General features: G+C 36.3%; 1 protein-coding gene across 1 annotated transcript in view; it reads left to right on the forward strand.

Annotated features, from left to right (window-relative positions):
- Nucleotides 1-14,657, forward strand: part of LOC138335682 (cytosol aminopeptidase-like) — a 34,388-nt gene extending 19,731 nt beyond the window's left edge. Inside the window, exons 3-12 of the mRNA XM_069284843.1 lie at nucleotides 6,511-6,622; nucleotides 9,607-9,771; nucleotides 10,144-10,302; nucleotides 10,487-10,611; nucleotides 10,780-10,868; nucleotides 11,350-11,452; nucleotides 12,185-12,264; nucleotides 12,936-13,085; nucleotides 13,688-13,781; nucleotides 14,090-14,657. Of these exons, the coding sequence (XP_069140944.1) occupies nucleotides 6,511-6,622; nucleotides 9,607-9,771; nucleotides 10,144-10,302; nucleotides 10,487-10,611; nucleotides 10,780-10,868; nucleotides 11,350-11,452; nucleotides 12,185-12,264; nucleotides 12,936-13,085; nucleotides 13,688-13,781; nucleotides 14,090-14,142 (1,130 nt within the window). The 3' untranslated portion in view covers nucleotides 14,143-14,657. The remainder of the gene's footprint in view (nucleotides 1-6,510; nucleotides 6,623-9,606; nucleotides 9,772-10,143; nucleotides 10,303-10,486; nucleotides 10,612-10,779; nucleotides 10,869-11,349; nucleotides 11,453-12,184; nucleotides 12,265-12,935; nucleotides 13,086-13,687; nucleotides 13,782-14,089) is intronic.
- The last annotated feature ends 478 nt before the right edge of the window (nucleotides 14,658-15,135 follow it).

Raw genomic sequence — 15,135 nt, forward strand, 5'->3', positions numbered from 1 at the left:
TCTATATGCATCTTAACTGTTTTTGTATGTCCAAGCTGAGAATCTTTTTTGGCGAATAGATCCTTGTTTCTTCTTAATATCTTTAGTGTCTCAGCACTGTACTCGTCTGGTACATCTACCTCCTTAAAGTTTTCTTCGTCTTTGTCATCGTCTTTTGTCGCAGTTATACTTGAAATGTCTTTGTCTTCTAAGGCCTGTGCTTTGCCTACTACACTTCCTCGTTTTAGGTTAATCGTCCTGTTTGTTTGGTTAAGTATCAAGATAGGTATCTTGCGAGGGTTCGTGACCTTTGTTACACCGTTTTGTAAGGTCAAACCAGGTTCATCATATATACAAGTGTCATTTGCTGATATCTCTAAGAGCTTTGATCCTGGTATCTTAAAAGTTCTTGGGAGTCTTACCTGACATACCGTTGCCGTTTGCGGTCTTAACAATGTCTTGTGGGTGGTCCTTATTATTGAGGCAATATGTATGTCTTCCTCTAATTGAAAATAGGTCTTACCTATACGCACACACATGCAAGGTCAAAATACATTCTAACGCCATTTTGTTTAAGAAAATCTAAACCAAGGATGCAGTTTCTGTTCATGCCATCAACAACATAAAATTTATGTCTTAAGGTCAAATGTCTTATTTGAAATGAAATGTCTGCTGAACCTATTACCTTGAGCGGTGTACTGCTGACGGATTGGAGAGTCATGCTTTCTTTTCTTAGTCGTGGTTTATTCGGTAACATCTTAAAAATCCTATTGCTGATTATGGAAACCTCAGCACCTGTGTCTAAGAGAGCTCTTAATTTTTGTTTACCTATTTTTATCACAGTTGTACTTGGGTTACCCGATATTTCTATTTTCTTAGACACATGCTTCTTATTTCTTTTCAACCTCGCCCCATCGGTTTCCTTATGAAGCGAGGTCCTTAGTTTAACGGCCTACCTTTTCTATTTAATTGGGGGCAGTTCTTTCTTATGTGACCTTCTCCATTACATTGAAAACATCTGAATTGTGATCTTTGTTTATTTCGACCTAATGACTGCACTTGTGGGGGGTTCTGAGTTTGCACTCTGTTACCTGTACTATACGACCTATTTTGACTTTGGTTATGATATCTGCTATTGTCTGAATACCTATTTCTAGGGGCTCTATTAAGGGGTGTCTGCCTCTGTGTTTCCCTAAAACAATTTCTGTCTTGTACTGGGCGTGGTCTATGTCTTATGATATTGTTTTGTTTACATTTATAACACTGTCTCTGTCTGGTGTGGTCAATGTCCATTGGTACTTCTCGCCTCGTGTTAGTTTCGTTATGTCTAAGGTTAAAGTAGGTGTCTTGCGTAGGGGCTATCTGAGGGTCATATACATGTTCCTGTCTTGGCCTTAAGACCATGTCATTATCATTATTCATGTCTTGTCTTAGATTGAACCTTTTCCTAAGGTTCTGTTCGCGCATAGCTATATGTACCGCCCTTTCTAATGTGTCTGGGTCCTCGCGCATAACCTTCATCTTAACATAGTCGAAATGCAACCCATCACAAAAGGCGTTAACTAATTGTCTTTGAACAATGCCCTTTTTCACACATTCCTGGGCATCAGGATACGCGTCTTCTGCTACTTGCAGGAGTCGTTCAGCGTATATCTGGACGCTTTCGTCCTGTTTCTGTATCGTTTTACGTAATAAGGCCATAGCTTGATGCGAATCTGTTATGTCAGCGAATCTTTGTTTGAGGAGTTTCCTAAGGTCCTCCCAAGACAGATCTCCCTCTAAATCGTCTAAATATCGTTTGATAAAATCCCCTACTGAACCTACACTTGTTTGATACGCTATATTAGGGATTGCCTTGTCATCTAGCCCTACTAATTTCGCGTATTTTTCTATATCTTTTATCCAGGTCTTGAATTTAGTGGGGTCACCCTCAAATGACCTAACGACCTGGAAAACTCCCTGTGCTGTCATAGCTGCAGAGAAGTTCTTAAAATGTTGTGCCATGTTTCTTAACACTACCTCACTATCTTCCTGAGCAATATTCTGATCTGTGGGCATATTTTGATTTCGTTCTGTCTGTGTTAGACCTGCCATACGCTCAGTTAATTGGGCCATGTCTATATCTAAATTGAGAGACATTTTTTTTTTAAATATTGCAAGCAATATGTATACTGACAGTACCTGGTTTCTAACTAACTAAATTATACCACTAAATACCTAAACAACATTAAAAATGGTCAGCTACTAGAGGTACTAATCAAAGTAGAGAAATTTCGCTTACCTTTAGCCGTCTGTTTCTTCGTCTTCAGGTTCTTTCTTTTCTTCTTTATATTGAAGAGCCTGGTCATGCAGCACCAAATAACATAACCCCTTACCCCACCTTGTCGCCCTATGGATGGCTGTGTTGGTCGAAATGACGACAAGGAGTAGGGTAGAAGCTTGTTGACGGCTTTTATTCAAAGTGTAGACAAGAGTTCTCACTTTCTCTCTCTCATGTGTGTGGCCCTAGAGGAGGCGGTGACGTAGGTGTATGTGAGGCGGAAGTACCCAGTCTCAGTCTTATTCCCGTCTGATGTCCGTCTAATTTCAGTCTAGTTTCCGTCTCCGTCTGGTTTCAGTCTAGTTTGTCTTCAGTCTGGTTTCAGTCTCCGTCTGACTGGGGCCTATTGCGGCCCTCTATTTATAATGATTGGGTACGTGACTGGTACACGTGCCGTTGGGACAATGCTTGCCCCAAAGGTTACCCAGCTCATCATAAACTGTCAAAATTTACTAATTTTAATTCAGAATACAGCCTTACCGGCGCCTGATGCAGGCTTAACAAAATAGAAATGTTTTGATTTTCTGACTGGACTTGGTTGAGGCTGGACAGAACCGCCTGTAATATGCACATTTTGAACAAACTATACTGCGCAGTTAAACAGGTGTGTGGACTACGCGATGTCCTGTCATTCCTTCAAGAACATTCCACGTAGTCCCTACCATACCCATACCTATTCGGTAACAATTAACTAATAAGTTGGTCACCTAGTTTAACACGTGCATAGACCGTGCGATGTCCTGCCATGCTTTCCAGAACATCCCACGTAGTCGCTACTAAGTAGGTGCCGTAACAATTTACTGATATTTCGGTCACCTAGTTTGGCCATGCCTTAAAACAACAACCTAACTCTGGCTGCAAACATGAGTAAACAATCCCGCGTTACTGACCTTTAAATATACTACACATCAATACTAGGTCTCAGCAACACTATATACACCACAATAATGCACTATGAAATTAAACACAGCCTAATAAATATATACATGGTTGTTATTAAATAACTAATACTTGTACTCTTATAAAATACACTATAATTTAACTCAGCCCCGCGATCCACAATTATACACGGCTAACATGACAACTTCTGTCAAGGTTCAACAGGTACCCCACTTCCTGTTTACCTAGCGGGAATATTCAAATATCATATCTATTAATGATATTCATGGGGACTTAAGCAGGGCTACTAGCCTGTCTATCTCTATAGGGTTACAATCATCTATCACCAATAATATCATTGGGGCTTAAGCAAGGCTACCAGCCTGCATACCTCTATAGGGTTACATTTTGTTGTTACACAATAGCTACAGCTGTGGGTGGCCATTTTGTTTTCTGTGTATGAAATCTACAGTTGCCTTTTGTTGTTACACAATAGCTATAGCTGAGGATGGCCATTTTGTTTTCTGTGTATGAAATCTACAGTTACCTTTTGTTGTTACACAATAGCTGCAGCTGTGGGTGGCCATTTTGTTTTCTGTGTATGAAATCTACAGTTACCTTTTGTTGTTACACAATAGCTGCAGCTGAGGGTGGCCATTTTGTTTTCTGTGTATGAAATCTACAGTTACCTTTTGTTGTTACACAATAGCTACAGCTGTGGGTGGCCATTTTGTTTTCTGTGTATGAAATCTACAGTTACCTATTGTTGTTACACAATAGCTGCAGCTGTGGGTGGCCATTTTGTTTTCTGTGTATGAAATCTACAGTTACCTTTGTTGTAACACAATAGCTGCAGCTGGGGTGGCCATTTTGTTTTCTGTGTATGAAATCTACAGTTACCTTTTGTTGTTACACAATAGCTGCAGCTGTGGGTGGCCATTTTGTTTTCTGTGTATGAAATCTACAGTTACCTTTTGTTGTTACACAATAGCTACAGTGGGTGGCCATTTTGTTTTCTGTGTATGAAATCTACAGTTACCTTTTGTTGTACACAATAGCTACAGCTGTGGGTGGCCATTTTGTTTTCTGTGTATGAAATCTACAGTTACCTTTTGTTGTTACACAATAGCTGCAGCTGAGGGTGGCCATTTTGTTTTCTGTGTATGAAATCTACAGTTACCTTTTGTTGTTACACAATAGCTGCAGCTGAGGGTGGCCATTTTGTTTTCTGTGTATGAAATCTACAGTTGCCTTTTGTTGTTACACAATAGCTACAGCTGAGGGTGGCCATTTTGTTTTCTGTGTATGAAATCTCCAGTTGCCTTTTGTTGTTACACAATAGCTGCAGCTGTGGGTGGCCATTTTGTTTTCTGTGTATGAAATCTACAGTTACTTTTTTGTTGTTACACAATAGCTTCAGCTGTGGGTGGCCATTTTGTTTTCTGTGTATGAAATCTACAGTTACCTTTTGTTGTTACACAATAGCTGCAGCTGTGGGTGGCCATTTTGTTTTCTGTGTATGAAATCTACAGTTACCTTTTGTTGTAACACAATAGCTACAGCTGTGGGTGGCCATTTTGTTTTCTGTGTATGAAATCTACAGTTACCTTTTGTTGTTACACAATAGCTACAGCTGTGGGTGGCCATTTTGTTTTCTGTGTATGAAATCTACAGTTACCTTTTGTTGTAACACAATAGCTACAGCTGTGGGTGGCCATTTTGTTTTCTGTGTATGAAATCTACAGTTACCTTTTGTTGTTACACAATAGCTGCAGCTGAGGGTGGCCATTTTGTTTTCTGTGTATGAAATCTACAGTTACCTTTTGTTGTTACACAATAGCTACAGCTGTGGGTGGCCATTTTGTTTTCTGTGTATGAAATCTACAGTTGCCTTTTGTTGTTACACAATAGCTGCAGCTGTGGGTGGCCATTTTGTTTTCTGTGTATGAAATCTCCAGTTACCTTTTGTTGTTACACAATAGCTACAGCTGAGGGTGGCCATTTTGTTTTCTGTGTATGAAATCTACAGTTACCTTTTGTTGTTACACAATAGCTGCAGCTGAGGGTGGCCATTTTGTTTTCTGTGTATGAAATCTACAGTTACCTTTTGTTGTTACACTATAGCTGCAGCTGAAGGTGGCCATTTTGTTTTCTGTGTATGAAATCTACAGTTGCCTTTTGTTGTTACACAATAGCTGCAGCTGTGGGTGGCCATTTTGTTTTCTGTGTATGAAATCTACAGTTGCCTTTTGTTGTTACACAATAGCTGCAGCTGAGGGTGGCCATTTTGTTTTCTGTGTATGAAATCTACAGTTACCTTTTGTTGTTACACAATAGCTGCAGCTGAGGGTGGCCATTTTGTTTTCTGTGTATGAAATCTACAGTTGCCTTTTGTTGTTACACAATAGCTGCAGCTGTGGGTGGCCATTTTGTTTTCTGTGTATGAAATCTACAGTTACCTTTTGTTGTTACACTATAGCTGCAGCTGTGGGTGGCCATTTTGTTTTCTGTGTATGAAATCTACAGTTACCTTTTGTTGTTACACAATAGCTGCAGCTGAGGGTGGCCATTTTGTTTTCTGTGTATGAAATCTACAGTTACCTTTTGTTGTTACACAATAGCTGCAGCTGTGGGTGGCCATTTTGTTTTCTGTGTATGAAATCTACAGTTACCTTTTGTTGTTACACAATAGCTGCAGCTGAGGGTGGCCATTTTGTTTTCTGTGTATGAAATCTACAGTTCCCTTTTGTTGTTACACAATAGCTGCAGCTGTGGGTGGCCATTTTGTTTTTTTGTGTATGAAATCTACAGTTACCTTTTGTTGTTACACAATAGCTGCAGCTGTGGGTGGCCATTTTGTTTTCTGTGTATGAAATCTACAGTTGCCTTTTGTTGTTACACAATAGCTGCAGCTGAGGGTGGCCATTTTGTTTTCTGTGTATGAAATCTACAGTTACCTTTTGTTGTTACACAATAGCTGCAGCTGTGGGTGGCCATTTTGTTTTCTGTGTATGAAATCTACAGTTGCCTTTTGTTGTTACACAATAGCTACAGCTGTGGGTGGCCATTTTGTTTTCTGTGTATGAAATCTACAGTTACCTTTTGTTGTTACACAATAGCTGCAGCTGAGGGTGGCCATTTTGTTTTCTGTGTATGAAATCTACAGTTACCTTTTGTTGTTACACAATAGCTGCAGCTGAGGGTGGCCATTTTGTTTTCTGTGTATGAAATCTACAGTTACCTTTTGTTGTTACACAATAGCTGCAGCTGTGGGTGGCCATTTTGTTTTCTGTGTATGAAATCTACAGTTACCTTTTGTTGTTACACAATAGCTGCAGCTGAGGGTGGCCATCTGGGACTGTTTGTTTATCAGGAGCTGAAGGCGGAGAAGTCACGCAAGGCCCATGTGAATCTGGACTGTTTTACCAAGTACAGCTCAGAGAAGTAAGTTGTATAATCTGAAGAGCTATTTTAATGGGAGGGGAATTCGGTTCCTACATGACCACTTCCTGTATACTTTGTTATATCCTAACCCAAACCAATTTCATGTTAAGATGGAAGCATTTATATCCTAACCCAAACCAATTTCATGTTAAGATGGAAGCATTTTATAGTTGCTACAATGTAAAGATGTATAGCATGATGATAGACTCGTTTATTGGGTCTTAAAATTGCCAATATCAAGACATAATCTAAACAACTGGTTTAGAACAAAACTATATAAAATTAGAGTAAGGAGATGAGAATTCATTTGTAATACATATGTAAATACGCATTACCATATTATTTTTTTTTTTTAATTTTTTATTTTCCAAACAATGTTTTAACAAAGACTACATTTGCCACATACATATATATACATATTACTTCCATTTCCATCCATTCTGGCATTTTTCTCTCATACACATTATTATTGTTTACATTGTTTTTTATTATTATTTATGAAAAAGGGGCAGGGGGTAAGAAAAAAAAACAGATGGGGAGATGGGAAGAAGGTAAAGGGGGATAAAGGTATGAAGAGGGATGGTATATATAAACTAATAAATAAACAATTAACATAATAGATAGAGAGAAAAAAAAAGGGGGGGGGGAAGGACAGAGAATGGATATCACTTCACAGCTCTATACAAATATATACATAGTGCAAGCATGACACATGGAAAAACATGTATAAATAACCATTTTAATTCAATTTAAAATATGGACAAACTGTCAGGGGTTTGCAAGTTCCACTAGTTTTAACCATTTTTGCCAATCTTTATTGAATCTATTAATTTCTTTTTCTCCTTTACCAAAAGCTATATAATTTTTGAATATAGTAATACTCTTTAATAGAGTTTAAAAAAGCTGTCACATTTAATGAACCATGTAAGCATCTAGTTTTGTAAATATAATGTTTAATATAAAGAACAATTTCATTATCAATCCTATGATATATACAATTTTGATCTAGTTTCCCAAAAAGCATAGTTTCTTTATTAATAGCAAAAGGAATAAAAAGAATATCCAAAAGGTTTTCAAAATTAGCTAAAAAGTTCTGAACTTCAGAGCATTCCCAAAAAAGATGTATGATTGTCTCCCTTTCTAATGCACATAACATACAGTGAGGATTATTTGAAAGACCAATTTTACAAAGATATGTATTAGTTGTTAGAATATGATGGGAAATTCTGAACTGAAGCCATTGAAGTTTAGTATTATAAGTAGACATGAAGGGTATATTGTATATTTGTTTCCACATTTCTTGAGCATAGTCAAAAGAGGTTCTCCATTTATGCTGGCCAGTTATAGCCGTATCATTTTTAACTAGAACTCTGTAAAAATCTTGGACTCCACGGTTATTTTTCAATATTAATTCAAGGCTAAAAGGAATAATTGGGTAAAATAATTTTTCATTTGGTACATGTACATTTTTCAGATACTTTTTAATGCTAGATATAAGTCCATGATACTGAAGATAATTACTTATCGCACCATAAATATTACAGAATTCATCATACATAAAGAAAGAATATGGAGAAACACTTTTTAATAAGTCTTGTATGGTTATGATTCCCTTTCTAAACCAAGATATGTAACAAACAGTTTTGTTTCCAACAATAATATTTTTGTTGTACCAAATTGGAATTTTGAATACAGAGTATTCTTCTGCTTTTAACTGGTTCCCCTTTGATCTTAATTTGTACCATGCTGTAAAAACATCTTTCCAGAAAGCATTTCTACAATTTGTCAAAATCTTACTAAGGTATTCACTTCCAAAATTCGCCAAATGATGAAAATTAACTTTAGAGTTTAGAATCATACGCCATTTACCATTAGATCTAAATATTCTCCTTATCCACCCAATTTTTAATGAATCTATAAAAGCTGTGAGATTGATCATTTTTAAGCCTCCATCCATATAATTTTGTATAATCACATCTCTCTTAACTTTATCTGAACCACTATTCCATAGATAGTTAAAAAGAATACTGTTGAGCTGTTTTACAAAACCTTCATCCGGATTTGGAAGCGAGATAAAAAGATGATTTAATTGCGAGATCAAAAGAGATTTTATAATACAGATTCTACCAATTGGTGAAATTTTCCTTCTGTTCCATGTCTGCAATAGATTTTTGAGTTTAATTATTTTTTTATCATAGTTCAATTTTGGTATTTTGTGAAGATCGACATGAAATTCAATACCTAGAAGTGTAAATTTAGTAACCCCCCATTGCAAGTTCAAGCCTGGCATTAGTGTATCACTGCTATACTTTTTCCTACCAATCCAAATAACCTGAGATTTTCCTGTATTAATTTTAAGTCCTGAAATTTTTGCATAATTATTTAATTCCATAACTGCAGCCCTTAATGAATTTTCGGTACCATCAAGTATTAAGGATGTATCATCAGCATATTGAGAATTTAAAATATTACAATTTTCTACATTTATACCAACAATATCTCTGTTATTTCTAATACGAATGGCTAAAACTTCTGCACAGATAATAAATATATAAGGGGCAATTGGATCGCCTTGACGACAACCGCGCATAATATTAAAAAAAGAAGACAAATTACCTCCCTGATTAATTGCAGAGCTAGCATTACAATGTAAAACTTTTATCCAATTTCTAATACTGTTTCCAAAATTAAAATATTTAAGAGTTTCATCTATAAATTTCCAGGACACTGAGTCAAAGGCTTTTTCAAAATCAAGAATTAACAGCATTCCAGGGATATCAAATTCCTCAGTGTATTGCATGATGTCATAAACTAATCTAGTGTTTTCCCCTAAATATCTGCCAGAAATAAAACCAGTCTGATCTGAATTTATAATTTTATCCAACATTACCATATTATTTGTACCCTGCTGTGTGAATGCCAGAAAAAATACCATAGGTTATTCAGTCCAACAGGGGATGATAAATGTTTTATCTGAATTGTAGAGATAAAGTTTTGAGCCAGTGGTCAAGAGGTAGAGTGTTAGCCGACGGTCAGAACTTTGCCCGCCACCTGATGGAGATGCCAGCTAATAAACTGCCACCAAGGAACTTTGTAGATCTTGTCAATACCCGACTGACCAGTACCAAGCGATGCTCTGTAACTGTCAGGTAAGAGACACTGACCAGTACCAAGCGATGCTCTGTAACGGTCAGGTAAGAGATACTGACCACTACCAAGTGAATTGCTCTGTAACGGTCAGGTAAGAGATACTGACCAGTACCAAGCGATGCTCTGTAACGGTCAGGTAAGAGATACAACTAAGGACATTATATACTGTAGGTCAAGTTTGTAAGAATTATTGTTACTATGTTGTCAATATGATCAAAATCATCTGAATCATTTTATCTAGCAAGCTTACTATATTTACTAGTACAGTATTTAATACATTATATTTAAAGCTTTAAAAGCGTTTTTAAGGGAAGAATATATTTATTTCTTTAAAATATATGATATTTTTTCTTTTTTTTCTATAATTATAGAGACAGAGAATGGATCGAGTCCCAAAACATGGGCTCCTTCCTGTCTGTGGCTAAAGGATCTGTAGAGGAGCCGTTTCTACTGGAGGTGGATTACAGGGGAGACAATCCAGTCAACAAGAACCCTCTAGCACTTGTCGGCAAAGGAATAACATTTGACACGTGTGTATTATGTTTGTTATGGGGTCGAGTTGTCACTGATGAATCAGTTGTTAATAAATCTTGTGTCTGATTCAATGTTATCAGCTCATAACAAATCAGATCTTTATATAGCCGAGTCTAAACTGTTCTGCTGGTTTCATTTTCCACACACACAAAAATAAAGATGTGTGTAATTTTTATTTAGAGGTGGAATATCTTTGAAGCCTCCAGCAGATATGGACAAGATGCGGGCAGATATGGGCGGGGCAGCATGTGTAGCGGGAACAATGTTAGCCCTTGGTAACCTCAATATCCCTCTTCATGTCAAAGGTCAGTACACTCATGTCAAAGTTTATACCTCTTCATGCAATGAAAGGCGAACATTCCTCTTCATGACAAAGATCAATATACATCTGTACATGTATCTATTGATGTTTTGAATCCTGATCCCTAGAAATCTTGCCTTGACAAACTAACATATTTTATGTTAACTTACAGCATTTATTCCTCTGTGTGAGAATATGGTGGATGGTCGCTCAACAAAACCTGGTGATGTTGTCACAGCCATGAATGGGAAAACCATACAAGTAGGTTAACTTTATTGTTTATAATTTAGAAAAAAGTACAAAGTATCTGTCATAAATCTCCTTTGTATTTACAATTAATGTTTACATATAACATGTACAGCTGTATATATGCATAATTTATTCATTAATACAGGGACATATACACAATGTATGTGGGATAAAGTAATAACAATTAATTGTACATGTTTGTATATACAGTCATGTAATATATGGGTTAAAAAAGTAATCCTTACTGTGCATTTTAACTTTATTACAGTATCTATTTCTGTCTCTTTTCTTTTGTTACCTCTCTATCACGTGACTGTACATGTTTGTTTTATGTGTGTCTTGATAAAGGGGCAGACTGACTTGAAAATTCAACAATGTATACCTATTTTTGAGACAATATATTGAGGATAACTTCTTTCCACTAGATTAATATTTGAAGTAATTTATCCTGTAGGATTCTGTGTTACCCAGAACCTATTGTTGATATCTACAGGTAGATAACACCGATGCTGAAGGCCGGTTGATTCTAGCTGATGCTTTGTTATATGCCCAAACCTTTAACCCAGACCTTCTACTGGACATGGCAACGCTTACAGGTATCAGACTGATATTAGAATTAAATTCTTCATTATTGATTAGATTAAAGAAACACTGTACAAGGTAGGGGTGACTATCGCCTACAATTATAACTATCGCAATACTATTGCTATCGAAGAAAACACTATTGCAATAGTTTAACTATTGCAGTATTGCAGACTACAATTGCAATAGTATTGCAATAGTAATGCATTCTGAATTATATTAAGATCCAGTCGATGAATTGGCTGCCATGCATACATCTAGTGCAGTATTGCTTTTAGAGTTAATTCCCTTTACCTGCTAGCATCAGTACCAACTCAAACGCAATAAATATCATGATTGAAAACTTTGTCGGTGTTTGCGTTTTGATTTGAATAGCTTGGAAAAAAGTGACATTTTATAGTGACTGTTAGTCTGTTTATCAATCCTCTGTGAGTGTTTTTATTAATCCTCTGTGAGTACGTGATTTTAGTCCAAATTACAGAAAAATATCTGACAATTGAAACTATCAGTAGTTTGGCGTATTATCTGTGATTGTTATTGACTTTTTGAAATTGACATCGATTGATCAAGTTGAGAGGCATACAATCGCGATATATTGATAGTCCGATGTATTGTTACACCCCTTGTACAAGGCTACGTCAATCTTTCTATGTCATATCCTGGTACATGCAGCATCTGAATGTACATGCCAAATTGCTTTCATAATGAAGAGAATATGATATCGATGTGTTAACGTTAACTTCCAGGTGCAATAGATGTGGCGTTGGGTGCTGGAGCTACTGGCGTTTATACCAATTCTCTCAAAATGTGGGAATCTCTACACAAAGTAAGCAAACCTAGTGCAATTTCACATAAAATCAAGGTTTAACTTAAAAGGTATAATGCTAGTTCAGGAAACATTTTAAGTAGACCAACAAAAGTACTGTACATGCTTACATATTCTTCAATGCGCTTTGTTTCCTTAATTTACATCAACAGCAATTGCTTAATGTTTAGGTCCAAAATTAAAAATTTGAGGTTGTTTTCTGCTGTCAAGTGATTATAAATTATTCAAAGAAAAAATTAGTACTGGTACATGTCATGCACTAATGTTGACACCATTTTAACTTAATTGATTGGTGAAAATTTCATCTAAAGCAATCTATGCACCACAAAATTAATCGCCCCGCAAGGCTTAGCACTGTTGTTGGTTTACTGGCAGAGAAACAGAGTAGCGCCTTAAGGTGAACAAAAAGAAAAACTCCAGGAGGAGAAATTCTTAAGAACCAACGTCCTGCTATAAGTTCATGTGTGTTGTGGTTCATCTTCTTGGTCGTCAGGAGGATCTTAATGGATACAGAGCCCTCTTAAAAACAAAGTAGAATCATCGAAAAAATAAGAGATGCAACTCCTGAGCCAGGTACTAAATGGTATATACCTATTTTTTCGATGAGAGTAGCACATAGATATGAATTGTTTGTAAGGATTTATGTATAAGTTTATATTTCATGTTAACTGGCGGGGAGTATAACTGGAGACCGGGTGTGGAGAATGCCTTTATTTGACCACTACACCAAACAGATCACTAAATCTGACCTGGCTGACATCAACAACATAGGTACAGGTGGTCGGTCCGGAGGCTCCTGTACAGCTGCCGCCTTTCTCAGGGTAAAATATTCCATATCGTTAATGTTTTCTTCACAGTTTTTAACGTTACTATCTGTAGCGCTATTTGCCAATGCACTTACAATATTATTTCAAGATTCTTCACGATTCCCTGGTAGTGATAATTTGATTTTTTTATCACCAAGGGGGGACATATAATCTGGCCAACAACCATCTGTCCTTTCTTGTCCATTGCTTTTTATTACCATTGTTACCTGTCCTGCTTTGTTATAATGGAGGCAGGGGTATTAAGTCTGACAGGCCTGCCTAGTTGTATGAGGACTATAAAACTATACCTACCTACATCAAAGTAGTGAAGGTACTGATAACAATCAATATCATTAATACTGTTAACATGCTTAGTTTGCCATGAAAGTTTAGTGCAAAAATGATTTTGACAGGTTTAGTACAGAGATGTATACTATCATCATAATTATCAAGCTACTGTAATCATAATGTAGTGCAAAATTTTGAACGCAAAAATATGATTACAGCTAAAATATGGACATTTATACAGTATCATTGCCGACATATATATCTTGATAGGAAAGAAACAGTGTTAGCTAAGTCTTACATATAAAGGTGAAGAAATGCTCTGTTTTCAGGAGTTTGTATCTAACAAACAGTGGATGCATTTGGACATCGCCGGCGTTATGATGAATAAGGCAGAAATACCATATCTCAATAAAGGGATGGCAGGTTGGTAAAGTCATAATGAACGTCAGATTCAAAAAAATGAGCTTAATTATTAGAAATCAGAACTCTGAGAAATAAACAACTTTTATTAGTGGTTGGATTTATTCTATGGAATCCTTATGGGTAGGATAGATTTTCAGAAGAATTTCCACTTTTCTCTGTTCTGATTTGGTTTTCCTAATTTGTTGGTTTAAGATATCGGTTTGACATTTAGCAAATAGTTTCTGGTTTGTAGATAAAATGGCCTGATTTTGACTTGACTTTATTTGAGCTTTTAATTTTTAATTAATTCCTTCTTTTCTCTGTTGCAGGTCGACCAACAAGGACTATCATTGAATTTCTACAACTACAGAGTCAGAAATAGACAATTTAAATCATTACAAAAACTTTGTATTTATTGATTATTGTGAAGTTTTTGTTCATCTCAAATTAAGTACAGGTACATACTGAAACCATATATATTGATCATATTTTCCTATACATTTGCCAAAGGACAAGGTACATGGATGTATGTATGTTTTACATAGGCATGTGCTTGTATTAGTATGTACATGTAATATAATAGAAGAGATATCAGGTACATAGTGATACGTGGTGCCATATATACACTGTATACAGTAAACAATGTATAGTAGCGGAGAGGTGGTCATCAATGAGAATCCTACCACTAGGCCTCGACATCTCTGTGACCCAGTGCTTGATCGGAGATATTGTTATTCTGACTGATTATTATGGACTACCTAACATGCTGACTAGGCTGATATTTCTGAGGATGATTTCTTATTAGTCTGCTTGATACATCTGTTGCTTGTCATGAAATGCTTGTGTTGTGATAAATGTGAGATACGAAGAAAATCATTAAAATGCTAGAACATTGACTATACTCCACTTTGTATTGTTTTGGGATATACCAGGGGGAAAAAACCGGTAAACTGAGCATATATAGGAGTCATAGAAACATTTGTCGAGCTAAGAGATTAAATTGAAATTTTGAGGCCAGGAAGATATTTTAAAGGAATAGCTCTTACTAATTTATCTTACACTGGATGGAATATCCATAATTTGGATTTCCTAGCTTCTCTGTGAGAGTTATTCCCCTTTGTTACAAAACGGTTATAATTAATTAAACAGCGCTTCTCCTCCTAAACTACTCTACTAGAACAATTTCAATGAAACTTGGTGGAAATATTCCTAATACAAAATAGATCAAGGCATCCAGTTGATCTTTGACCTTTAGCTGAAGTTTAATAATAATTTCTCAGAAATCAAGAGTCAAAACAAAATAGACAGGCTTCAAACCTTAGAGTCAAATCTGATTTTGGGAGTGAAAAAACTCTCCAAGGGGTCTACTGGATGT

This window comes from Argopecten irradians, chromosome 11, assembly GCF_041381155.1.
Source record: "Argopecten irradians isolate NY chromosome 11, Ai_NY, whole genome shotgun sequence".
Taxonomy (NCBI): domain Eukaryota; kingdom Metazoa; phylum Mollusca; class Bivalvia; order Pectinida; family Pectinidae; genus Argopecten; species Argopecten irradians.